This window comes from Lycorma delicatula, chromosome 10, assembly GCF_047948215.1.
Source record: "Lycorma delicatula isolate Av1 chromosome 10, ASM4794821v1, whole genome shotgun sequence".
NCBI lineage: Eukaryota > Metazoa > Arthropoda > Insecta > Hemiptera > Fulgoridae > Lycorma > Lycorma delicatula.
In genome coordinates this window covers 53,150,975-53,177,882 of record NC_134464.1, presented here as the reverse complement: position 1 = coordinate 53,177,882, position 26,908 = coordinate 53,150,975, and the positions used below count along the sequence as shown (strand labels likewise).

Here is a 26,908-nt window from a genome sequence, read left to right as displayed (position 1 = left end):
TGGGGAAAGATTTCTTTTGTAGGTTAAACATGAACACTTTATACAATAAAAACAATTTGTTGTTTCTGAAATATACCTAATTATCTACTAACAGTTATATATATTTATAACTTGATTATATTATCACTAATATTTTCAAAACAAGACAAAAAAATGTTTTCCAGAAAAAAATCAATGTATGTAGAAGTAGTACAGTGGGGGAAAAGAATCTGTAACAAATTGAGGTAAAAAAAGTAAATATATGAAATATGTGCTACCATTTACACAGATACATATATCAGGCCCAACCTGAAACACCTTATCCATAGTGATCTATAAATTGGAAAACAGTTATTTGCTGAACGATGCGATAACACTTTCAGAAAAATTAAGAACTGTTAAATACTTGTTTTCAAATTATCATATACGAAAGTCACTCTTATTAGTAATTAACAATCTTAACCAACAATAACAAACAAAAAGTATGAGGAAGCACTTCTTACACATCTGATCCTTGTACCAAGAATTAAGCCTATTGAAAAAAGAACTTAACATAATCTACACTACTTTGAACAATAATGGAATACAAACAAAACTTTTTTGACACAAACACATAAGAAAAAAAAATTCAGACAATCACTGATCGCACTTAACATCGAGCTGAATTCACCACTTCCTATAATATAATATATAAATTTTTATTGATAGAATGAATTGAAAATTGCCTATAACTCGCACCAAAATACACTTATAACCTAGTCTTTGTATCAGCTAACAAATGGGATTTCAGAATATTCCTGTTATTGATATACCACATTAAAAAAATAATCATCTCATATGTTAACAAAAGTAACAGTCAAATTAATTAATTTTGGTACAGAGTGTATCAAAATTTGAAACAAAATAAAACAGTTAGATAACTGAACACAATTAATCACAAGAGATAAAAACAGTTTTTAAAACAAATATATCTCCTTTCATTTACATTAAAAGCACAACTCAGAAAAAAAGAGATCCATTATACTTTTCATTTATTATTACACTTCAGTCTCTATATACATACTTTGTGGATATATGGACTGAGCCATTATTATTCTTAAAACCATCTTGTTTATAAAGAACATAAAACAGCTTACAGACAAAATTAAGTTCTTGATACATTCCACCTAAGTTCATCACTACAAAAGAATATGCTGGGAAATATAACTGAAATAACAGTTGTAACATTAGCCATATCCGAACAAACCTGTTTCAGTTATATTAAATCATATGAACCAATCACTTGTCATTTCTTGTGTAGTGGCTGAAATATTTTTACAATGCTTAAAAAATACATTTTACCTATTACGAAAAAGGCAGACAACATATTCTACTAGTATTAGTATATTTACGATAGCATACTCGTACAAAGACATTAAGACTGTCCTATATTCCTCACATTCACCAGTAAATTACTCCTAAACTTACATATAATTTAATTTACTAAGCATTTGGCACCATGGGTATTAATAAAATAAATTTCCACTTACCAACAATTTAAAAAGAGATTTAACAATTTAAGGTAACAGTTGCAAACATCTTACAAACATGATGTTACTGTCTTGTTGACGTACGAATTAATTTTATTCTTGATGACCGACTATTATGAAAACAGTTTAATTTAAAAACGATTATTGATTTGAATTTAAATTAACATCTTTTAGAAAATCCCTGAAGATGGAGTAACAGCTCCGAAAGTACACTTTTAGATGTACACTTTAAATTGTTGGTAAGTGAAAATGTAATTTATACAATTATATTTAATTGCAGAATATAAACAAAAGACACTTTAAACTTTTTTGCCTTTACAAATCCAAAATAGATTACAAGTACATTTTTAAAATTTGACCCTTATTCACCAGTACAATTACAGCTGATACTTATTCACCTCACCTAACAGTAAAAAATATACAGCTCTTTATAAATGTTACCTCACTCTCTTAAACTCTTCCCAATCATTAACTGCACTGAAGAGGTCTGCAAAATGAATCGCCCAACAAAAATTAATGAAGACTTCTCACCCTCGCTTAAAGACAACGTGCAGGATAAATATAGAACAAACAGGATAATATAGAACAAATCAAATATGTATCTGATGAAAACTGATGAAAACAAATTATGAGTTTGATTGTGAGACTTCATCTTCTGTTAGTTCTTGTTATGAATTTAAAGAGGAAATCCATGATTGTAGCTAATGAGGCAAAAACTTTTAAAATTAAGGATATTATTTATGATGTCTACATTGTCATCATCGATATTAATGTCATTACAGGCTACCAGCACAGCTCTCCAATATTACAGCAGAGATCAGGAAGTCAGATCGTACAAAGTATTGTAAACTGATATCTTTCATAAATTTGACACTTTAGTCTTTGAAACTGTTTGAAGGAAAGTAAACGGGCATTAGAAGGCTTATTACTTTGATGTCTCATAGTTGTTTTTAGATCAAAATATGGCTCTCATTAGTCATATATACATAAGTCACTGGTTGCATTTAAATATTCAAATGAGTGAGTCTGACACGCTAGAAGGTTGTTTGTGGCTTTGGCTTGATAAGTTAATTTTAAGAGGCAAATATGTGGTTGTTAGTTCTAAAAATTATGATAATTAAAGATTTTATTTATTATATATTGATTGTTTTTTAAATAAAGGATAATTGGTAAATACGTTTTTTAATATAACAAGTAATAATAGAATAAAGTAAGATTAGATCAGGGTCGGTAGTGAAAAACAGATTAGAAATTGTATTGGTGGAGGAGGAAATAGTACTAGTATTTATACATTGAATATTAAACTAATTAATATTATATAATACTTGCTACTAGTAGTTCCATGAAATAGTTGTATTGAAATCCCTTGATAGTTGACGGTATTCTAAAACGGCTAAAATTTACAAAAAGAAGGGAAACTTACGCAGAGAACAAAAACAGGAAAATTCTTAAGTTGTGAATTAAGTAAGTGAATGTTGTAAAGTGTGTGTAAGACTTGAGCTTTTTAACAGGACTGATAGTTTCTTTGTGTCATTTATTTTTATATTTGTTCTGTTTATTTCTTGCTCTATTTTGTCTTCAGTATTAGAATTTTTCATATTCATAGCTTGTATTACATTCATTATTTAGAATCTTGTTTAATAATATTATTTAGCCAAGGTAGTAAATCAAATTATTTGTAGAATATTAAGTTTACTATTATCCTACTTTATTGTAAATTCAATTTATTTTTTGTACCGGGAGACTTCTGTTAAGGCTGCTGTGATGCATCTTGTGGGGAGAAACTTCTGTAACCATTTAATGAGAATACCTATTATTTTCCACATATGCATTAAATTAATGACTTAATTTAATTATACTATTTTTTTAAATTAATTAACTGAAGAAAAAGAGAGGTTGTTAATGTTTTTGAACTTATATTAATTATTTATTGTGCAGTTCTACTAATTTGTAATTTTGTGAAATTATTTAGGAATTAGCATTAGAGGGAAGTAATTTTCTAAGAGATAAAAAATTTTTCATCTGAACTTTTTGTGCATTGTTTTCTTCTACTATAAGAAATTTTTTTTGTAGTTTCCTTTGACTTATTTGCTTTTATGTCGATTACAGTGGTTTTAGGATTTTTTTTCGGTAGGGGACCACAGAACGTATGAGCATGGTGATGATTTGGCTTAGAAAAATATGAATACCACTTAATTATTTTGCAGGTTGGAGTCAATGTACCTATACCAGTTCCGCTTCCAATGTTTTCGTTCACTGGATCAAGAGGTTCATTTAGAGGAGATAGTCATTTTTACGGGAAACAAGGAGTACATTTTTACACACAAGTTAAGACTGTTACACAGTTATGGAGAGAAACTGATGTCACACACAGTAAAGCTGCTGTTGCTATGCCAGTTATGCAGTAAAAATTAGATAGAATGTGGCATTTTAATAAAGTATTATTAATCTTTCATTAAATTAAAATTATATTTATGCTTACCATTTATGTATAAGTAACTATCTTGCAGTTAACTGTATGCCTATTTACGTATAATATACTGATTGGAGAGGAGTTAAAAATAAAATTCCAAAACTTATTGAATTTTTGATACATTGTTTTCAAATTTTTATTTTATTAAATAGAAAATTTGCAGAATGGAATTATCACTTATTTTCTAAACAAATTTGTCATAACAGCTAGTATGATCATCATTTCAATACCATCAGCAATGTTTTTGTCACTCACTCACTCACCTCTAGCATTCACACATTCATTTTAAGTTTCATTAAAATCATTTTATATGTATTAATATATTTCATCATTAGAAATGCTATAATTAAATAAAAATAGGAAGACTGAAACAGCAGCAAAGCAAGTATCAGATAACAGATATAATATAATGGCAGATCTTTTTTAATGGCTGTATGATTTAAAATTGTTAATTAAATCAGTTGACTGCAGATCACAGCTATATTCTTCATAGTAACTGTAAATCAATAATTGAACTGGGTAATGCAAAGTTAAAAACCATATAAATGTATGAGAATACGAGTAAAAGGATTAACAATTCTTTCTATACCCAACAAAGTTTATCTAATAGATCAACTTTCTATACCCATACAGAGTTTTGGTCTCTGATCAGTAGTTGTTAATGGATAAATTGTTTAGCATTTAAAAAATGTTAACAATATTTTTAAGATAATATTATATTTCTGTTTTTGACCAGTTTCTGTAATTGTTTGTATTTTTAAAATCTGTGCATATATATACATATATCATCCTGCAGTTTTAATACTGGTCAACACATTCATAATCTATATTATTTTAAAATTAATTAAAGTTTATTTTTGCCTTTGCGCTTATTTATATTTTTATTTGCATATTTGCTACATATGATTTATTTGTGTATTTTTATTTAAATATTCAGTTGGTAGCATAGATTTTTGTTGGTACAATGTAACTTGTCTTCCAAAATAAAGACTTAACTGTAGATTTTAGTTTACATATACAATAATGAATACACAATATATTGTATGAAAAATTTTTAATATTGATTGTGAATTTTATATTATATGTAATATAAATATAATAATAATATTGGAGTGCTTTCAAATTATTCACTTCATAATCAGCAGTTTAATTCTTTCTAACCTAATAAAGGAAAAAATGTTGAAATTGTGCAATCTTTGACATTTTTTCAATTTTAGCAGAAAATTTGATGCAAATTTGTTTAAAGATTCCTATTTGAAAATTTTAGGGGTCATCTGGACCTGGGATTTGTAAGTCTCGACAGGATATAACTGGGTTTAACATTCTACTCTACAAACATGATCATAATGTTTGTTGTTTATCCAGTGATATATTTACAAAAACTTTTACAAAATAATTGAACTGAACATATTTGATACATCTTGTTTATATAATATTAAAACTACTAAAAAAATAAAATTGGTAAGGTTTTGGCATGAGTTTGCCATCAATTGAAAACATCGAAAATCAAAATTCAACAATTTATTTATTTATAGTTCTTTAAAGACATTTTTTGAATCAAAAAAGTACAGATATGTATGAAAGGCAAGATAACTCATATATTTTTTCTACTTGATTTTCTCAAACACAAAAATATACACCTTCAGATATTTTCCTCCTGCCCTACTAATATTGTAACTGAATAACTGAATGATAGAAGTTTTTTAATATAAAACAAATCCGAAATCATTGAGAAATAATTAGAAACAATCTTTTTATATACTTGTATATATACTTAATAACATAAATTATATAATAAAAAAAAAAATGTTGATTGAAAATGCAAAAGCTCTTGCCGGCCCAATTTCATACTTAAAATAACTTTATAAATCCTAATAATTCATGATCTATTAGTGAGTGTTCTACTTCTTGACTTGTTTTTGAAAGACTATAATTCACAATGCAAATCATATGAGTGATCATTCTCTAGTTCTAAATTCATGACAGTATCAAATGATACAATCATTGAAACTAATTAATTAATTAGCTGAAAAAATGTTAGCAGTTCATAATTTTCTTTGTTTCAAAAATGAATTCAATTCCAGAAAAAATGTTGTATAATTTCTAAGTAGCAAAACAAAATGTAAATTTCGTTCACAAAATTGAAATATGTTTTAATAATTTTTTTATTCAATAAGTTAATTTTTTCCAAGCTAATTAATACACAATTAGAGATAGTTATGATACTTTAGAGTGAAGGTGACATTAGAAATGATTTTGTTACTTTGAATTTTCAAAATATCAAGGAAACATTTTATTAAAGGTAAAACTACGTATGATTACTATTGTGTGACTTTTTAACCATTAGGAACATATGATAAATATATCAATAGAAACATATGAATGATAATTTTTTCACATAATACGGTGTGTAACATTCATTTTAAATTGTCACAACGACCCGTACTGTGTTAGATCAACACTTGATCTGTTCATTAAGTGATATTTTCATTGAAATCAGAATTGATTATTGTTCTTTATAGAATTTTTAAGAATTTTTTTTAGAATAAATTGTTGAATTTTGATGTTTTCAGTTGACGACAAACTCTCGTTGAAACCTAACAATTTTATTATTTTGGGAGTTTTGATATTATCTGTTTTTTTGTTTTCTCTTCATTTGATAAATTCTATGTAATTTTATACAATATATCAAGTCTAGTCAGTAACTAGTCATCTATTAATAATAAGATTCTCATTATTTTTATGAAAAAACAACTTCATAATTCTCTTCAAATAAAGCACTCTACCTTCATGAATGAAAGTCTTTTTTTTCACTGCAGTAAAAATGAAATTAATACTGACCTAGTTCATATCAGTTAGTTTTTCTAGTCGATATCTAGTCATCTATTAATATTTGAGCTTTTATTTTCATTGATTTCAGCAATTGTAATAATAATGTGAAAACGGTTCAGCATTATTAAAAGAAAAAAATGTTTTTATAGTGTTTACACAAAATTATAAAAAAATACAGGTTTAAAAACTTGAAAAAAGTTGATTATTAATTTTAAATAAATATAAAGCAATGAATAAATAACATATATATTTGTATAGACATATATATTATTTATATATATATAAAAATAAATACTCATTATATGTACAATTTTTTGAAATATCACGAAGCCTAGTGGGTCCATTTTTTGCAAAAATATTTTGTTTCGTGTAACTAATATATATTCAGAATATATGCCAAATCGGACCAAGTACAATTTTTCAAAATATCACAACCCCAGCACCTAATTGTAGAAAACTTTTACCAATTTATTTCTGTTTTATTTATTCCTTTTTTAATAAAACTAATATTTTTATTTTTTAATGAAGTAATTGGACTTAAAAAAATTGTTTCATCTTCAGTACTTTCATTTACAAAAGAGTGTTTACTATTAAAGCAAACTGTAGTATATTTTCTTTTAAATTTTATTACTTCAATATCAAGTTTTTGTACACTACCTAATATTATCAAGTACTGCTATCTAGAGGTGCAATTCGTAAATGGGTTAGGAGAAAAAAATCAGGTTAGAAGAACAAAAATTTCACATTTTGTAATTAAAAAACATGAAATTACAAAGAAATCATGAAAAAAATAATCATTCATTAAAAAATCATTCATTACAAACATGAAATCACATATTTATAAAAAAAAACCCTAATTTTCATTAAGAACATCTATTTCTGCAATTATATGTAGTTTTATTTCATCAAAATTATTTTTTTGTTGATCTGAGAGTTGGTCAGAGTAAATAAGTTTCAGTGTGGACTAACTCTTGCCGATGTCATTCTACCAAACGACTAGAAAATAGAATATATTTAATAATAATAAAAACTGTGATAAATACATAAAATATTGTGAAATGTATAGAATTTTTTTTATTATGCACTAAATGAAACTGTGAATTTGTTTCTAAAATGCAAATTTATCTCAGCTGTACTTACAAATTATGGTGACACAAAACAAAAACAGAATGTTTCTAAAGTAATTAGGCCATATGAGCTTATTAATTTTGTAGAAATACCTAATGAAAATTTGGTTACCAGCTTTACTTGGAATAGACAAGTCATTGTAATAGGTATAGGAAGTTCTTTTATATCGTAGGTCCAATCAAAGCATATACTTATAACATACGCACACCTAAATAAGATAATTAGTTACATGAAAAATACTAACTGAATCTTTCTTACCTGTTCTTTCCATTATCTTTCTGTTCTGCTAAATCTTCAGTAGTAGCATCATATTGTTTTTGTAAGGCATTGAATACAAAATCAAAATTGTTCATAGATGGATTTCCCATAATTTCCTCCTCATCATTGCAATCAACATCAGATGGATAATCAATATCAGGCATGTTTTCTTGTAAATCTTGTTCAATGATTTCTAAATTTAATGGTCGGGACATTGTCATAGAAAGAAATTAACAAAATAATAAAATACTTATATACTTACTATCAATCTACATATAAAGTACTGGCATAAAACTAACTGGTTGACATAATATTACAAAAATTTAAAAAAAATTAGCACAAAATTATTAATCAGCAATTAACTAACTACATGAATGATAGTTTTGTAGTTTAGCTTTTATCTACCCTATAAACCCCCTGATGGGACTTGGTAGAATAACATATAAATAATATAAAGAAACTGACTTGTGACCGTTTCAATTCAAAATATAAAATACTATCAAACAAATTGAAAAAATGCAAAATACAAATTGACAAAATATGAAATTATAATGTTTACTGAAAAATATTAAAAAATTGTAAAATATGCATTCCCTAATACCAGCAAAACATGGGAGACAACACAAGTGAAACAACAGTTTTTGCATTAAATCAGACAACTAAATAACACAGAGATTGCAATCTAGTAGAAAATGTGGTACTTGTAAGTCCCAACAGAATTTTAGAGCCAAAAATCTGTACATATTATATGGATGTGTAGATCTGCCAGGACTTGTAAGTCTCTTCAGAATAGAAATTCTATCCCTTTAGGAAAGAAATTACACATCTAGTTTATTAGCATATCAAGCTTTGTCATTTAAGATTAAAATCTTGGTATGACTTGCTGTCATACCATGGTATACAATGGAGATTTTAATTTTAAATGATATAATAATATATATGATATAATATTGCTGATGCAATAGATGTGTAATTTGTAAACTGATGAAGTGAATACTTTGAAAGGACTTCAGTAGGTAAGTGTGTTTTTTTTTTAATTGACTATTTGGTGGTTTCAATATTATAATTAATTAAATTATATATAAACGTATGTTTTAAAGATGTTAAATATGGATATGTGTGTATAAAATAAAATAATTTATTTAATAATTAGGGTGTGAGAGTGATGTTAAACACCTTTTCCTTCAGATATCCCCAAAGAAAGAAATCACAAATGCTCAAATTTGGTGATCATGCAAGCCATCCCACATCACCCCTCAGAGACCAGACATCTGGGAAAAATTTCTCTCAAAACATTGGGTGAATTTTGGGCTGTGTGAGCTGTAGCCCCATTCTGTTGGAATCACAAGTTCCCCAATCTCTCTTCTTCAACAATCTCTTCCATTCTGGGCTGCAGAAAATTTGCAACATTGATACATAAAATTTGGAATTCATGGTCACACTAACACTGTTCGTCCTCCTCAAAGAAGTACAGGCCTATCGACACTCCACTCCCTTCGCTATTACCCTTGATGGGCTTTACTAGAGGTTGACTTATTGACCCTCAGACACTGATATCAGTTATCAGCTAGGCCTCTATCAGGATGCTACCAATTCAAATGTCTAAATAGACTTTCCAACAATGATTTTAAGCTCAGGTTTTGCTTTCCCTGTAGGCTTCTTCACACATCTGTTCTACTTCATAGCCCTCACAACTGTTTGACTGAGTTCACTGAAGTGCAATCACTGCTCCTCACTAACACTGAAAAAGACTAATCACAATTAAACAAACTTTAACAACCTAGACTGTGGTGATCAACTTTTCTAATCTTTTATTCATCATTTAATCAGCTTCTAATCTTTTCTTCTCAGGTACACCGATTGCCCAAGTTTCACTTCCACATAAAGCTTCGCTCTAAACATATACTTTACTTTTAAAAATTCTTTCCTGATGTTTAAACATTTTAAATGTAGTATTAAAAATAAATTTTAGTATGATGGATATTTGTTTAAATTCAAAGGGTTTTTGAAATAATGTGTAAATATAAAATAGTGTTAAAGTTTAAATATTTTATAAAACAAAACGTATATGAAGTTATACAAGAGTTTTCTGCTTAAATAAATATAAATTCTGTCTCATTACATTGTATATGATAAATGATCTTTAAAAATTTAAATCTATATTTACAACCCATTAATTATTTTTTGAATTAATAAATGCAATTAATTGGAAATATTAACACATAATTATTTGATTCACAGCGCAAACATCAACGTATATTCAAAATAAAAACAATTACTTTTTCCCTAAACACTTTAGGATAAATTATTAAAATATAATTTTTTTATTCCATACAATTTGGAGCTAAAGAAAAAATACAAATGCAATCATGATGTAATTTGTTACTAATAACTGCAAGTATTAGGGAACTTAATTCCTTTTTTACTTTCAAACAAATACACACTAAAGTAAATAAGTTGGTTTGAAAAAAATCCCTTTTCAGCAACTGACTTTTCAATGATTTAATATCACTGCTTTCAAATAAATATATACAGAAAAGAAAAAGTAATTTATTACAAAAGGATATATTTTTTTAAAAATGTATCTAAAATTATTACTAACTAAGCAATTGAAATTGTCTAATTTTACTTTTTTCTTGTCAAACCAAGAGAGTCAAGTTGTGACTTCAGATCATCCAGCTCATAATCTGGTACATATCTGATGTCTTCATGCTCATCAGTGTGAGCATGCAAAGTCACAGCCAATCCCTGAGGTAAACAGCTATGTAATAATTCTACAAATACTACAGCTGCTGATGGCAAATCAAGCACCTACAGATAAATCATTTCCATTAATTATGTTAATGTAACACGAATAACCCATTTACTACTACTAAATATAAATTTTGTTTCACTGACAAAATCATCACACTTCATAGAAAAAATCAAGCAATGATAAAAAATGATCAATTTTTAAAATAGAAAATAACTTCATATAGTCCCAAAACTCCCTTGAACATTCAATATCAAGTTTGTATGTGTTAACATATATACTTGCATATTCAATTCTTAACTTAATATACTTTTCTTTTGAATAGGTAGTTGTAATTTTAATAAAGATTTAGAATAAATAACTTATGACTAATAGTAAGAAAATAGCAGTCAACAAATTTAATCACAAAAAGTTATTTTTTTAATCACATTAGAATTACCTTAATTAATTCTAATTAACTAATTAATAAGGTAAGTCTAGTTAATTTTCATTAGAATTACCTGTGCTGCTAAAAATAAATGAAATTAAAAAATGAAACAGGCTAAAAATAAAAATCTCAAAAAATAATAATGCCATTTCATTTCTTTAAATTCGGACTTCTGGAAATTGGAACCAAATTATAAACCAACTACCAAAAACTTGCTGGTCCAAGATTTAGCACCAAATTACATAAAAAGAATTATTTCTTTGTATACTAGCTCAGTGTTTTAAAGTGTTTCTTTTTTTTAACTTTTTTGTTTGTATTGAAAATCAGAATAGGCAAAGAGAATGCACCTATAAAAAAAAAAGGTTTTTATAAGAAAACAATGCCAGGAATGAACTCTCTTCTTCATAAAAATAAAAATAAGGAAAGAAAAGAGCAATTTTGAAAAGAAAATTACTGTATGTGAGCTAAATCTCTCTTGAATGCGGAGTATAAATTGTTTTTTTGTAAGTTTCCCAATTATTTCTCTTGAATTTTCATGTAAAATTAATTTGAATATCAAAATAAAATTATATCAGGGTCCCCACAGCAACTTAATTTTTTTTTTACCCAACGAACACAACAAATAAATATGGGAACAGAAAACACTAGAGAAATTGTACAGCATGTATGTGATTCATTTAAAATGAACATGTTTTGTGGCATTTCCTAAGAAAAGGAGGAGCAAAATTTTTGTTCCTCCTCTTCCTGTTGATGGAGATGACTTAAAATGTTAGACAAACACTGATGCTAATGTAAAGCGGGATCTGACCTTTATGTGTTCAGAGTGAATTGAACAACAGGGTTGATATTTGTCCAGTGATTCATGGTACACACATTAAATAATTATATTTACAAATTTTAAGAAATTTCCTGTAAAATCATGTGTCTAATAATCTACAGTAACGTGGAAATTAATCTGAACATGGATGTTATTTAATAAAAGTATCTTTATTAGAAAAAAAATTAATTGAAAAAAATAAATACCTACACAATTTGTGAATATCTAGTAATTAACATCGTTATGTCCTTTATTCTTAATCACTTAATATACACACAATTTGCACCGATTCAACAAGTGTACTACACATTTTTTTGATTTCTTCATCATGAAACTGTTCCAATATTATTGCTTTAATGATGTCAATCTTTGTGGTACAATCCATTTTTGGGAGTTTAACTATTGCCCAAAGATTTTCAATTGGGTTTAAATTTGGGGAGTTGTCTGGTTAAGAGAGCACTTTAATGTTTTGTTCTTCAAAAGATTTTTTTCACTTTTTTGGAATTATTGCATAGCGCCAAATCTTGAAACACGTTATTGCCTTGTGGGAATTTGTTTAAAATTGTATCACAACCCTTTCCCTCAGATCTTATTATATCCATCACTTTTCAATATCCTGGATGTAATATACAAGAGCCATCAAATGTGAAACAACTCCAAAACATTTTTTGCTGGGGATGTTTAATTAGTTGTTAAATATGAGCCTGCAATGTATTTTCATCTGATATTTCTCTGATGTATGAAACTCCTCTATACCCCTAAACATAAAAATGTGACTCATTGGAAAACAACATTTTTCCAGTCTTCTTTGTCCAGTCAGTATGTGCTTTGGCCCACAAGAGCCTTTTTTGCACATTGCTGGTGTTAAAAGCTGCTTTTTATCTGACTGACAAGCTTTCAGTCCAGCTGTAACAAGTCACCATCTAACAGTTGTCACATGTAAATCTGTTCCACTGGATCCTAATTCTTGATTTAAGTCCACAGCCGATAATTTTGAATCAAGTTTACTTTTTCTCATTAATAACCAATTCTGTGCTGGAATAGTTTTTCTTTTACGGTGAAAATCGATTGGTGGTCTTACCAATTTAAACATATATATATATTTTTTTAACCAATCATTCCTTTATTACAACTCAAAATCCATCATTGTTATTTGCTAGTAATTCTGTGAATAAGCATGAGTTTTGTAATAGCATATAATATATAAATAAATTTATACTTATGCTTTCCGCTCTCATATTGAGTGAATTTGCATGTGGATCTTGGTGAAAATGTTCAGTGTGCAATCTTTTTAAATGATACATAAATCGATCTAAACCAAATTTAATTGGGAAGATTTGATTTTTTTTGCTTTTCCTTGATCAATTTTCATCATTCAAAAAAACATTTTTACACAAGATGTAATCAATTTTGGACTCCTAAGAGTAACATTCCAGAACACCGCCCGCCAGGCCTAGCAGAGGTGTGCCATAGGCAGGCCTCGCAGCTAATTGCAAACTAAAATTAAATACCTACTACACTAAAAAAAAAAATTGAAGGGACATTATATTTTATGATAAAAAATGATTATATTCAAACTACTTTACCTTTGCAACCAAGAAGCTTAGTGAAACGAATAAAAAAAATTAAAGCTTGAATAATCTACTTTTTGACAATATACTTCAGATTTCAAAAAATTATAAAAAAAATTGTGAAAGTTTTAAAAATCTTAAAGTTTTTCTTGGTGTTTTTACTGAATGCATGGGGGAAACAAAATTTTTTCAGTTATCTTTATTAACATCATTTAAAAGCTTAAGACTTCAGCTTTAAATTCTTTTTCTGTATGTCTTTCTACGATTTTTCTTAACTAAAATATTCCACTTAAAGAGAAAAGGCCACTTTTGTCTTTAATGCTACATATCTCCCGATCTAAGCAACATACTTATACAAATAAATATGTTAAAATAATTGCAAATATGCGTTTTAATTGCTCTCATTTAAAATCTAAGCTTCAACTCAGAAATAGGATATGCTACGTTTAAAAACAGTAATTGTAATTGCTGTTTTTAAGGGCACATTTTGATAACAGCAATTGCAATTATTAGTTTTAACAGAGGGTAAGTTTAAAAATTTTGGGGACGCTAGAAATGTTTTGATTCTTATCAAAATTGTGGGCGGTGGGTGAAAGAGTATGAAAATCAATGGGTTAGATATATATATGTAAAACTAATTATGTTTTATTTTTCAATAAAGTGTAAGCATTCTTTTTATGAGTCACAATTAATTATTGTAGGAATCATTTATAATAAGCTATATCTTGTTTCCCAGCTTGTTTTTAATTATATTTTACTTGCTTATGACTGGTAAAAAATCAATTTCATTAAAATTTTTATTTCTCTGAAAAATTATGTAAATTAAATAAATACACACATGTTATACAGTTTAGTTGTTTAATTTAAATATTAAAGCTTAACCTAATTTGGTTAACACCAAGATATAAGATTCTACTAAATCATTAAATTAAATACAGCTTATAAAATATACATACAACAGTAATTCATAAATGCTCCTGGTTCATTTCAGCTTTGCTATTTAAAATTTTAGAACTAATGATATAAAATGAATTCAGTTTATTTTTAGAAGCAGCCCTTGTTATGTGTAAAATGGTATTTTGAATTTACTTTAGTAATAAAAAAAATGAAATTAATATTTTATGAATTAATTCTATAAAATCCTTATCTTTACATTATGACAGAAAATAGTAGAGCCTAACTTATGAGAAATAATATTAAAAGAGTAAATTAAGATACTTGAGAAATATAAAATACATTAAGAATAGTTGAAAAAATTACTGGTAAAATATAAAGATCAAAAAGATTTCAAGGTATCTTCCTCAGGTTTTTTTTTGGAGCTGGAGTCTTTGAATATATCCTTAACCCAGTGCATGTAGGCATTGAACATTTTGGTCTGACCCAATGTTATCTATTTAATCAATCCCTTCTCCACGCTATTTTAGTCTCTACCTTAATTCCATTTCGGCGATACTTGTTTGTACAAACTGTTTAATGCAAAAGTTTCTAATTAAAATTACTACTATATTTCCATGGATTGATAAAATATTACACACGCACCAATATTATTTATTCCCGCCATTTACAAGTCAAAATATTGTGTATTTTTATTGTGTATTATTGTCTAATAATACACCAAACTTTCTAGCATCCACATCTGTACTTTACTACTACTATTTATTTATGTTTGCATTTAAAAAATACAATTGAAAATCTTCATCATTGCTAAGTGCGTCTCACAACCATAAAATAAAAATAAGTTTTTTTAAATTATTTTAAAGTAGCTCAACTTCTTGGCGAATTATTAATAAATTTAATTTTCTGTTGTAACAAAAAACAGAAAATTAATTTTTTCATCGGGCTGAAAAATAATAAACCTACTTAAAGGTAAATCTCAGAAAATATTATCTATTGTAGCCATACTTAACAAGAGTAGCAATAAGGATCAAGTTAAATAAAGTTAATAAAATAAATATTAATGTACATAAATATCTATTTACTGTCAAATTATTTTTACTCTCAGTAATATATATTGGAAATAACACTGAAATAAAGTAAGTTGATAACTGATATTATTTATTTTCCTTATTTGAGAAACAGTGGAGTGTACAGTTACTTCACATGATTGTTGTGGTAGAGTGTTTTGTTTACATTTACGTAGACGTTGCAAGTTTATTTTGTAGTTGAATTACGAAAGGTATTGTGCCTTAGTTTGGTATTTCTGTATTCAGTTGGTTTCACTCTTGTTCAGCATTTAGTCTACAAAGTATTTTATGTGAGAAGCGAAAGGTTCTGTTTACATATGTATTTACCTTTGTTTTCAACACCATACAGGCTATTTGTGTTTTTACATTTTTTCATTATTTGTTTAGTCATATTGGGTATGACTTGAGTTGAATGGTATAATTAAAAAAAAATAATAATGGCATTACTTTTATTGTAAATTTAATTGAAAACTATTTTCGTATAAGTTACATTTTTGAAAGTTATGTAGTCTTTATTCTAAATGTAACATTTTGTAGTTCTAGGTTATGTTTACTAAACCCACCGGGTTGGTCTAGTAGTGAACGCGTCTTCCCAAATCAGCTGATTTGGAAGTCGAGAGTTCCAGCGTTCAAGTCTTAGTAAAGTCAGTAATTTTTACACGGATTTGAATACTAGATCGTGGATACCGGTGTTCTTTGGTGGTTGGGTTTCAATTAACCACACATCTCAGGAATGGTCGAAACTGAGATTGTACAAGACTACACTTCATTTACAGTCATACATATCATCCTCATTCATCCTCTTAAGTATTATCTGAACGGTAATTATGGAAGCTAAACAGGAAAAAGAAAGAAAAGGTTATGTTTACTAAACTGCCGAGTTGGTGTAGTGGTGAACGCTTCTTCGAAAATCAGCTGATTTCGAAGTCGAGAGTTCTAAGGTACAAATCCTAATAGGGTGTTACTTTTATCCGGATTTGAATACTAGATTGTGGATACTGGTATTCTGTGGTGGTTGGGTTTCAATTAACCACACATCTTAGAAATGGTCGACCTGAGACTAAATGAGACTATAAAAAAGGTTATGTTTAGTAAACTTTCCCTACAATTTAATTTTTTTGTTTTTATTACCTTTGGCAGTCTATAATGTATGCATTACTTGCTTATATTGCATATTCATATTTGCACTACTGCCTCTTTTTGATTTACAGGAATTGAATTAGAGGCAGCTCAAATGACAATAACAGTATGCCCTGTTTTATTTTTCATTGGATCTGGCATGTAAATGTGTTCTGTACCTTTAAATGGAAGTAGAGTTTTGGTGTCTTAGTAAAGGCAGTTACTTTTGTATGGATTTGATACTAGATCAAGGATACTGGTGTTCTTTCAATTGTTCTATTGAATTGAAAATTCAATTAATTATTCATCTAAGGAATGGCAGATCTGAGACTACAAGACTACACTTCATTTACAATGAAGTAATACCTTTCAGTAGTTCCAGAGGTTAATCAGAAAACAAAAGAGTTTTGGCTGTGGTAATCAAAATGTCTTAATTTTTTAAATCTGAACGTTCAATTTTTTTTTGTTTATTGAGGAAACTTTATTAACGTTAACAAAATTATGAAGTACAATATTCATTACAATCACTTAGGTTGCCTTTTAAACATTAAATATTGTAAATACCTACTCCCTAATTGACTTTAAGTAATGTTAAAATAATCTTTATGTTTGATTTTAATTATTGTAAACTTCACTAGCATTCTGAATTGTGAGATTTAATTAAAAAAATAATAGTGTAGCTTTGCTGATTAGCAATTTTAATCCACCTTTATTCCTGGCCTCTTGCTGAGAGTATTTCACAGAGTGATTATGATAACAAGTATTCATCCAAGTATCCACAATTCATATTTTGTGAATTTTTAAAAAAATTTATGAGCTTCAATAATTATATTATGCAATTCTAGTAAACACTGCCTTCCTTCTTTTAATACTCAAAACCGTGCATATTTTAATATTTTATACTGTAACTAGCCGGTCAGGAGGCTCTACTCCCCTGGACCCTCAATGCATTCGTTATCCTCATGAAGGGTTATTTTGAGAATATTTAAATATTTTACAGATATTCATTAAATAAAATAGAATGTCATTTTACTTCATTATATTTATGTTACCATGGTGACAGATTACCATGAAGTAAAAGGATTAATTTTTGTTTAATGAAATCTTAATCTACCAAGGGGATTTTGAACCTTGATCTGTGGCTTAAAACCTTTTCTAGGATAACACTAATGTATCCTGAAAATTTGAAAGAATTGGTTGATTGGTTCTTGCGTAATGCTGTTGCAAACAAACAAACAGATCCACAAACTTTTGCATTTATATAAAAGGTTGGATTGAGTCTATTAGCAAGTTTTCATTTTTTAAATTATTTTCACTTCTTTTATAAAATAAAACTGGTGCTATAAAGAACATTAATGTTAGATTTTTCATTCTGTTGGGTTTATTTTTAGTTTTTCTTGAGGTAGAAAACTTAATCTTCTTAGCCACTAGGTTTTTTGTTTGGCTTGCAAATGTTAGTTTGTATTATTTTACCTACTTCATATGCTTAAAGAAACATGTGATGTTTCAAATATGTATTTCAAATACAGACAAATTTAATATAATTAAAAGCACCCAAAATATTGAACATATCAAGTGCATTAGCAGTAAGAATTAATGGATGATAAATAAGTTTTCCCAAAGCTATGAAGAGTGTATTAGCCTATATATCAAAATAATCACAAATCTACATATCAAATTGATATGCATGTTTTTATTATATCATTTATAATTTTTACTGACTACTTTATAAACATAAAAAAAATTAATTTAATCATCATTTTTTGAAAAAAATTTCATTAATCATCTATTCTTGTTATTGATGGTCTACTATTTAAAATGTAGTAGTGTGACATTTATAAATGTTGTACTTAGTATTACAGTGAATTTATTTTTTATTTACAGCATATTTGTAAATGTGAATAATATTAAGCTATGTTGCTTTAAATTATACGTCATTATTGTTTCTGAACTAGTATTATAATTTGCTTTTAATTTAACAGTTGTTGTCTGAATAAATATTATTTACAGTTAATTTGAAGGATCAATAACTTCAAAAATTTTTATTTCATACATTGGCTTTCAACTCCTTAATTTTAATTTTTATTGGTTACCCTCAAATATGTGTTTGTTTACTTAATGGAATTAAAAAAGGATCCAGTCTTAGAGGAAAAATTCAGAATCCCTACTTTGGTTGATTGTAACTGGTTCCAAAACAGAAAATTTTGAGGGGTTATTTATCAGTTTTTAAATATATGTGCCAAATTTCAGGTGTATAAATTATTATTTTTTTATCAATTAATTTTTTTACTGGATTTAAATTAATTATTTTATTTTTAATTATGATTGAATTAGTAGATTTAAAAATTTTAAATATGAATTAGGCAAAAAATAATTTCGCCTGTTTATAAAAAACATGTCCTTTTGTTATTTATTGAAGGTTTGGCCTGCTTATGTTTTTTTATGAACATATATTTTTTACATAACTGTCAAAAAAGGAGTGTAATGTATTTATGGTGTATGTATATGTTTGTTCCGTCCTAGCAGCTCAACAGCTAAACCGATTTAGATGTATGACCTTGTGTTGGAATCGTTACGTTACCAGAAGAAAAACTTTCAAACTTTTAAAACTTCTCTTTTCACCAATTTTTTTTTTTAATTTGATGATTTTTGAAATCTGAAGTGCACTGTCAGGTAGTAGAGTATTCAAGCTTTAATTTCTTTTTTTATTCGTCTCACTAAGCATCTTGTTTGCAAAGTTAAAGAAGTTTGAATACAATAATTTTTTTTTCATAATGTATAGGTGTCCATTTAATTTTTTGTAACAGTGTGTAATGTAGCAGTAGTATGAAATAACAAAATAAAACTGATTTATATTCTTTGTTATACAGACACTGTACTAACGCAAGTTCAAACCTTTCTTTGTTCTGTCTAGCAGTCATCAAATGTGTAATTTTGTCGACTACTTATAATAAATATGTCAAAACAAATGAGTATTTATTATATACAAAGCATTATTATTCAATTATCAATGGAGAAATGAAGAAAAAGCGACAGGAAATACATATACAACACAAAATAAAATTTAAATAGAAAAAATTAACAAATTTTTAATTTTTGAACACGAATTATAAAAAACCAATTATCATATATTATTTGTTTTTTAACCAAATTACAGCTTACATCATCCTGTTTGAAATGCTATTTAGTTTATGAATCATGTAGCATTTTTCAAACATGTATTAAAATGATTAAATCATCAATGCTTAAGTCAACTTTTATATGACTTTAGGTGTGTATGCGATTTGTCCAGTCCTGCTGCATGAATTGACAAGATTAGTGGTGCTTGTTCTAACTTACTCAGTACTGATTCTGTGATATGCAGTAAACATGTAATTGCATATTTATCCCTGTCAGTGCGTGTAGCATTTCAAACCTGTATAAAGACAGTAATTGTTTCTTTTATTTTCATTAGCTTTTTCCCGTGCAATCAGTAGCAGGTTTTTTAAAGTCAATCTTTTACTCATGTATTTGTGAATTCAAAACCTTGTCAGAAGCAAAAAAGAAGAAATGGCAGTTTGTTGTGGAATATATTAAATTTAGATTTATCAAAAATCCCACAAATCTATCATCACCAATGTCCCTTATTTGTTAAAAAACCTTTTCAAATGAAGTGATGAAGCCTTTCAGGCTATAAGTTCATTTTAATAAAATGCATTCAGATAAGAAAGACAAATATGTGGCCTATTTTCAAGACTTGAAAAAGAACTACGTAGCTCCACCAACTATATCAAAACTTTTTTCAGCAGCTTCCAAGCAAGACGATGATGGACTTCGAGCTTCATACAATATCTCATTGTTAATTGCTAAAACAGGCAAACCACATATTATTAGGGAAAATTTAATTTTATTGGCGTAAAAGAAGTAATAACCTAATCACTGTGCTCCATAAACCAACGGCAGATATTATCCAAAAAATTCCTTTGAGCAATATTTGTGTGCAAAGACGAATTGATGAGATGGCTGAAAATATCGAAGAATCATTATGCAATCATCTGAGAACTTGCCAGTTTTCAATTCAGTTGGATGAATCCACTTTACCAACTAATGAAGCATTGTTATTGTTATATGTGAGGTTTATCAAAGATGAGAAAATATGTCAAGAACTATTATTTGCTAGAAATTTAGAGATAGATGCAAAGGGTGAAACCATATGTAATAGACTGGAAACATTTTGTGAAGAAAAGCAAATTCTTTTGAAGAATATATCAGTTGCTACTGATGGTGCTCCTGCTATGTCAGGCTGTCACAAAGGCTTCATAATATACTTAAAAAATAAAGTTCTAGACTTGTTTGCTGTAAATTGCATCATTCATCACCACACTTAGTTGTGAGAAAACTGTGTGAATACTTGCATACATCACTAATATGTTATCAGAAGATTTAATGAAATCAGAAGCAATTCAGTAAATGACAGATTATTTAGTCAGGTTTATGTTGCCAATGATGAAAATTTCAACTACTTGCTGTTTCACATAGAAGTTCAATGGCTATCAAAAGGTACTTGTCTGACCCGATTTTACAATTTGTTTGACTCTGTGATGGATTTCCTGGAAAACAAAGATACAGAGTTATGTGACAACCTCATTACATCAAAGAATGATATTGCGCATTTGACAGACTATGTAGATTGTTTAATGATGTTAATCTCCACCTTCAATGCGACGAACTTAATTAAAACAAAAAATGTCATTGTTGCTTTGGCAGCCAAACTGCTATTATACTAGAGAAATATTGGCAGACATGAATTTAATAACTTCCCTAATCTACCAGCAGTATTCTTCAACAATAACAACAACTTGCTTGTTTACTGCCAACACTTGGAGAACCTCCACCACAGTGATTTCAAAGAACGATTCCAAAACATTTTAAATACGTTCATACCAGACTGGGTGTTGGATCCTTTTTCAGATGTCAACACAGCAGGATCATCCCAGTAAGAAGACCAACTTATAGAATTGACAACAAACAAAGAAATAAAAATAAAATTCAAGAATTTTGGCTGCAAAAGCCAATCCCACAACTGTATCTTGGATGATTGTCGATTGTTCAGTGATTTGTGATAGCGTTCCTATCATCATATTTGTCTGAACATGGATTTAGTGTTGTAGCAACTTTGCTAACCAAAAAGAGAAATTGGCTGCATGTTACTGAATGCAGCGATTTATGACTATTCTTAAGTAAATTCGTGCCTGATATTAACTAACTCATTAAGCACATCAGATTCATCCTTCACATTATTGTAAGTGCAATTTTTCAATTGAAAGCTTTGTTTTAAATATTCTCTTGTTATATTGAATTGTAATTTTTTTGAAAGCAGTTTTAATAAAAATACTTCCAAATATGACTAAATATGTATTTTGATTGCTCTCATTTAAAATGTAAGTTTTAACAGAAATAGGATATGCCACATTTAAAAACAATTGCAATTACTGTTTTTAAGAGTGCATCTTAAAAACAGCAATTGCAATTATTATTTTTAACAGATGGTAGGTTTAAAAATCTTGGGGGCGCTTTAAAATATTTGATTTTCAGTGTGGGCGGTGGGCAAAAACGTTTGAGAATCAATGGGCTAGACCAATCATCACCATCAGCTGGTAAAATACAGGGTTTGTTTTGGAGATGCAGTGGGGTGCTCTTATAATATCTCTGCAATCATTTCTGATTTTCAAAATTCAAATGGGGTATTTGTTAGTAGGTTGAAAGGTAACTTTTGCGTGCATCAAGCACACTCAATCTAATGTTATCATGGTCATCGGGGAATGTTGTTATATCTTTGCTACCAATCTTCTGATTTTCAAAATTCAAATAGGGTATTAGCTAGTATAATACAAACTGACAATGGGACCAAACCAGAACAATTGATATACTCAGAAAAATCGAGTGGCCTGCACTATATCGAGACCATCTTGAGCCCGGTGAGCTCCCACAAATGGTGTAGAGTTTGATGAGAGTACAATAGAGGTAATGCTATCAACATCAGATTGAGGATCAAGTCCACTATTGTCAAATTTGATGTTTTAGGGGGACAGGGCAAAGTGGTGTATGTTGCCATTAATATTTGCTGGGTTGTGATGGTGCGTAAACTACGATAGAAATATTAAATTTTTATATCTATTTTTATATTTAATAAGTTTATTTTTAAAGAACAGTCCTTCAAATTTGAAAAAAAATTTAACATAATTCATTGGTTACAGTCAGCTAATGTAGTAGGATCTTCTAAATCTTTGCTCAAAAATTAGGTCACTTTTTAAATTCACCTAAAAGAATGTAATTTTAAAAAAACAAAAAGATGTTTTGAAGTACCTTTGAATATAAAACAGGATGGATTAAAGATGGTGTATTAAACATGAAAATCTAACTCTCTGTTTTGGAGTTACTGATCCATAAACTCAATCACACATAATATTTATTCAGATAGAACAAGTAGATATATTTGTAAATTCTATAACAGATTAATAATTTATTCTGTGTTAATATAATTATTATAAAATTGTTAGCAATTGTGATCCAGATGGGGGGTTCTTATCTTAATCTTTAATAAACACAAATTAAAGATTTTTTAACCAATTGATTTCTTTTTGGGGGGGTTTAGTCAAGGAACTTTACTAGAAAATGGACTGAAACTACATTTAAGTATGGGGCTTTCTCATGGAGCACTGAAAGTTCAAATAGCATAGCAGTAAAAGTTTGAGTTGCATAGACTACTGGTTGGTTAATTTATTTCGTTCATGGTACAAGTCTGCCTCCTGCATTCTAGAATGGTAAGAAATATAAGTACAATATTTTATAGTGTTTAAGTGAGTGAAATTCTAGATGTAAACTAATTTTACTATAGATTGTGAAAAAAAATTTCAATTTGATTTTCCTCTTTGTAAAAGGAATTCCTCTGATTTCAATAGTGCAATTGTTAGTTTAAGTTATTTATTATTCTTATATTCACAGATCACTCTAATCCTTGACCAGTTCTCTCCTTTAACCTTTCTCTTCTTATTTTGGGTTACTTCTTCCCATCACCATTTCCATTGTACATTCCCCTCGTTATTCATTGATCCACCTCCTCTTAGATCTACTTCTTTACTTTCAAACCAATACTACATCCAGGGCTCTTTATATAGATCTTTTTTTTGCTCAAGCCTTAAGTCCTACACATTTGCCATCCAATAATCTGAGATCTATCATACAATTTTGTCAACTCTTTGGCCTTATCTGTTTCTGTTCCTTTCTATCTGCATCTTCATAGAGCCTTCATAATAGATTTATTGTAATCACATACCATCAACATACAGTTCTACTTACATAGCTACTCTTTCTAATTCACTAATTAATTATTTTATGCTTTATCACTTAACTTATCAGTATGAGCTATGAGTTAGGTTCTCTGTTCCTGTTTTCCTCAAATTTCCTTCTTTTTCCAATACTAAGCAGAATAGCAGTGATGACTTTGATTTACTTAAATCCCTTTGCATTACTTAATTCCTACTTTAAAGAATTCTGTACTTTATGTACTGTAACTTTATTTATAATAATTTTCATGCACACAATTTTCGTGTTTGTTGTTTTAAACTTTTTTTAACTGTTTAATAACTTCTAAACAAGACTTTCAGAAGAATTTTTTGAAATCTGCTATTAGGAAGTGGGTTTCTTTTTATATTAAGTATATTTATCTAAAATTTGCTTCAGAGAGAAAATCTGAATGACAATCTTATATCTATTACCTTTGAATCTTACTTGTTGTCTCATTATTTCTTAAGCGTAAGCTTCATTTTGTACAGCACTAGCATAGAGAATATTTACTGGCATAACTCAACAGTAACATTTCTTTAATTATTACAATCTACTTACAACCCTTTTTTTTGTATGTGTGTTTCAATAGTGCTTCCTGCCTGCCTTTATCTGCTTTTCTGTAACACCATTTGGTTTCAGTAGCATCGGTGTTTCTAGAATTTTAACTGCCAATTCCGCTTCGTCTAACATCGATTCCATGTCCCCAAATTCCAGTACCAATGTGATACTTTTATGGCCCTCTTCATTCTTGCTGATGTTTTCAATCTGAGTGTTCTCTAAAGAGTAACATTCTTTCTGTATTGTTTTAACATATTTCTTATGTTATTGTTTTAACATATTTCAACCCTCTATTATTTTTAACATTCTAGTTCCTCAGTTAAAGGCTTTTCCAACTTCTGCTCATATTCCTGTTTTTCGATTTCAATTTTTAAATAATAATCATCAGAAAATGGTCCCAACTGTTAAATTTTGTGAATCCTGTTAATATACTAAATTTTATCCAGAATCATTACTCTTTACCAATTTTACCCACCTTTAAATAACAGTTTTTTAGTTGATTCATGGTTCAGTTTTTATTTTCCTTGCTCTTGTGGTTAAGTTTACTCACTTACATTTGATGAACCTTCATCAAACAGAAAAGGCATGAGAATTTAAATAATGGTTTCAAAATGCGCAATTTATCTGAAGTCTGTTTTATCTAAGCCAAACTTCAAAGGCAAGTGAGAAATTAAGTATTTAAAAAGTATTTAAAAACTGATCAGTTAAAATTATAGAGATGGAGTTTAGAATTAAAATTAATGAGAACTCTTCTCCCAGTTTCATTCAAGAAAATAAACAGGTTTATCTTATCCAGTTATGTCAAAATTATGTTATCTCCCAGAAATTCATAAACCAGGTAATTAAATGTAACAAATTGCTTCTTAAATGAATATTCCAGCTTGCCTTACTGTCAGTTAAAACTACAGAGCAAATAATTAGCTAATTACTACAATAACCATCTTTATTAAAAATAACTTTTATCTAATTAATATCTTAAAAAATGAGGTTTTGTAGATTGGTAAACATTTTTAAATAATCTGATATTATTGTTCACTATATCCCAGCTTTCCGTTAAAGGAAACAATGGGGATTTTGAAGGATTGGTAAGTAACCCAACCTATTGATTCATATAAAATAGAAAAATTTGTAAGATTAACAGGTATATGTATGAAAACAAATTTAAATTTAATAATGATTTGTAAGGGTCATTCAATAAGTTAACAGACAAATGTTTGTAGATTATTATTAAATAAGTAATGTCTGTAATGTTTACATTTTTAATGTAATTTCTCTCTTTGACATGCATTTATCTTATCTTCTTGTGAGCTTTTGTATTCCAACACTAAAGAATTTTTTAGATTGACTTCAGAAGCACATTTTTGCATGGCTGTTTTCATTTCTTCATTACCTTGGAATTCTATGTAAAGTAGATTTTTGCAGACCAAAATGACACTAAATTATTTTGAATCTGTAAGACTTCTTAGCCTAATTTGCTGATAGTATCGTTTGTTTATTTGGTCAGAAGTGCAACACTTCTTCAGCACTTTTAAATTTGTTCATGTTTAAAAATCCATACTACATATTTCTAAAAACTTGTCTTGTTCATACAGTTCATAACTAATTTAGCATTCATTTCCGGAAAAATAACAGCAGATCTTACTCCTTCACATAAAAAACAAATAACTGCATGCTACTTCTCTTTGGTGCAGACTTACAGTACCTTGTACATACTTGTTCAGGTATTGAAAATAAACAAAATGTTCATGGATAGCAGTCAATTACTCACTTCATATCGTGCCCACACTAATGTTGTTGACCTTCATACTAGACAAACTACAGGGTGATTCAAAGAAACGGGAAATTTTGAAAGTTGTGTTGGTAGCTGTGGACGATTGGTACCACTTGATAAGTGGCGCCAGCCTCTCTAACCTAACCTGCCATTTAGTTGTCATGGATCCTTGGAGTGGTGCGCAACGTGCATTTGCTATCAAAGCATTTTATAAAAAACAATGGAGGGAGCGCGTAGAGAATTTCGCTCTCATTTTAATCTGGGACGGCACGACCGTGTTCCATCAGCACATGCAGTTAAAACATGGATATCTAATTTTGAGGAAACTGGTTCGGCAATGAAAAAGAAACCTCCAGGCCGTGAGCGAACCGTCCATACACCACAGAATGTTCAAGCTTTACAAG

At 28.5% G+C, this 26,908-nt stretch overlaps 3 protein-coding genes across 9 annotated transcripts in view; all 3 read left to right on the top strand.

Annotated features, from left to right (window-relative positions):
- The window catches only part of LOC142331457 (putative methylmalonate-semialdehyde/malonate-semialdehyde dehydrogenase [acylating], mitochondrial), a 247,944-nt gene extending 238,580 nt beyond the window's left edge, over positions 1–9,364 (top strand). For 2 of the 3 annotated variants that reach the window (XM_075377381.1, XM_075377380.1), the window contains one exon: positions 3,716–9,363. In XM_075377381.1, the coding sequence (XP_075233496.1) occupies positions 3,716–3,916 (201 nt within the window). In that variant the 3' untranslated portion in view covers positions 3,917–9,363. Of the gene's footprint in view, positions 1–3,715 lie in introns of all 3 variants that reach the window. The other variant, XM_075377382.1, reaches the window with a different exon arrangement.
- A 6,498-nt stretch (positions 9,365–15,862) lies between these two features.
- Positions 15,863–26,908, top strand: part of Drep4 (DNA fragmentation factor-related protein 4) — a 52,589-nt gene continuing 41,543 nt past the window's right edge. For 3 of the 5 annotated variants that reach the window (XM_075377436.1, XM_075377432.1, XM_075377437.1), the window contains exons 1-2: positions 15,892–16,034; positions 23,484–23,652. In XM_075377436.1, coding sequence (XP_075233551.1) covers positions 23,620–23,652 — 33 coding nt within the window. In that variant the 5' untranslated portion in view covers positions 15,892–16,034; positions 23,484–23,619. Of the gene's footprint in view, positions 16,035–23,483; positions 23,653–26,908 lie in introns of all 5 variants that reach the window. The other 2 variants (XM_075377435.1, XM_075377433.1) reach the window with 2 other exon arrangements.
- Positions 20,848–21,216, top strand: LOC142330869 (protein FAM200C-like). The gene has a single exon (XM_075376333.1). It carries the CDS (start codon positions 20,848–20,850, stop codon positions 21,214–21,216), a length of 369 nt encoding a protein of 122 aa, XP_075232448.1.

Bases quoted from the DNA above. Each gene is read 5' to 3' on its own strand.
- LOC142330869 (XM_075376333.1), top strand. From the start codon at position 20,848: ATGGCTGAAAATATCGAAGAATCATTATGCAATCATCTGAGAACTTGC.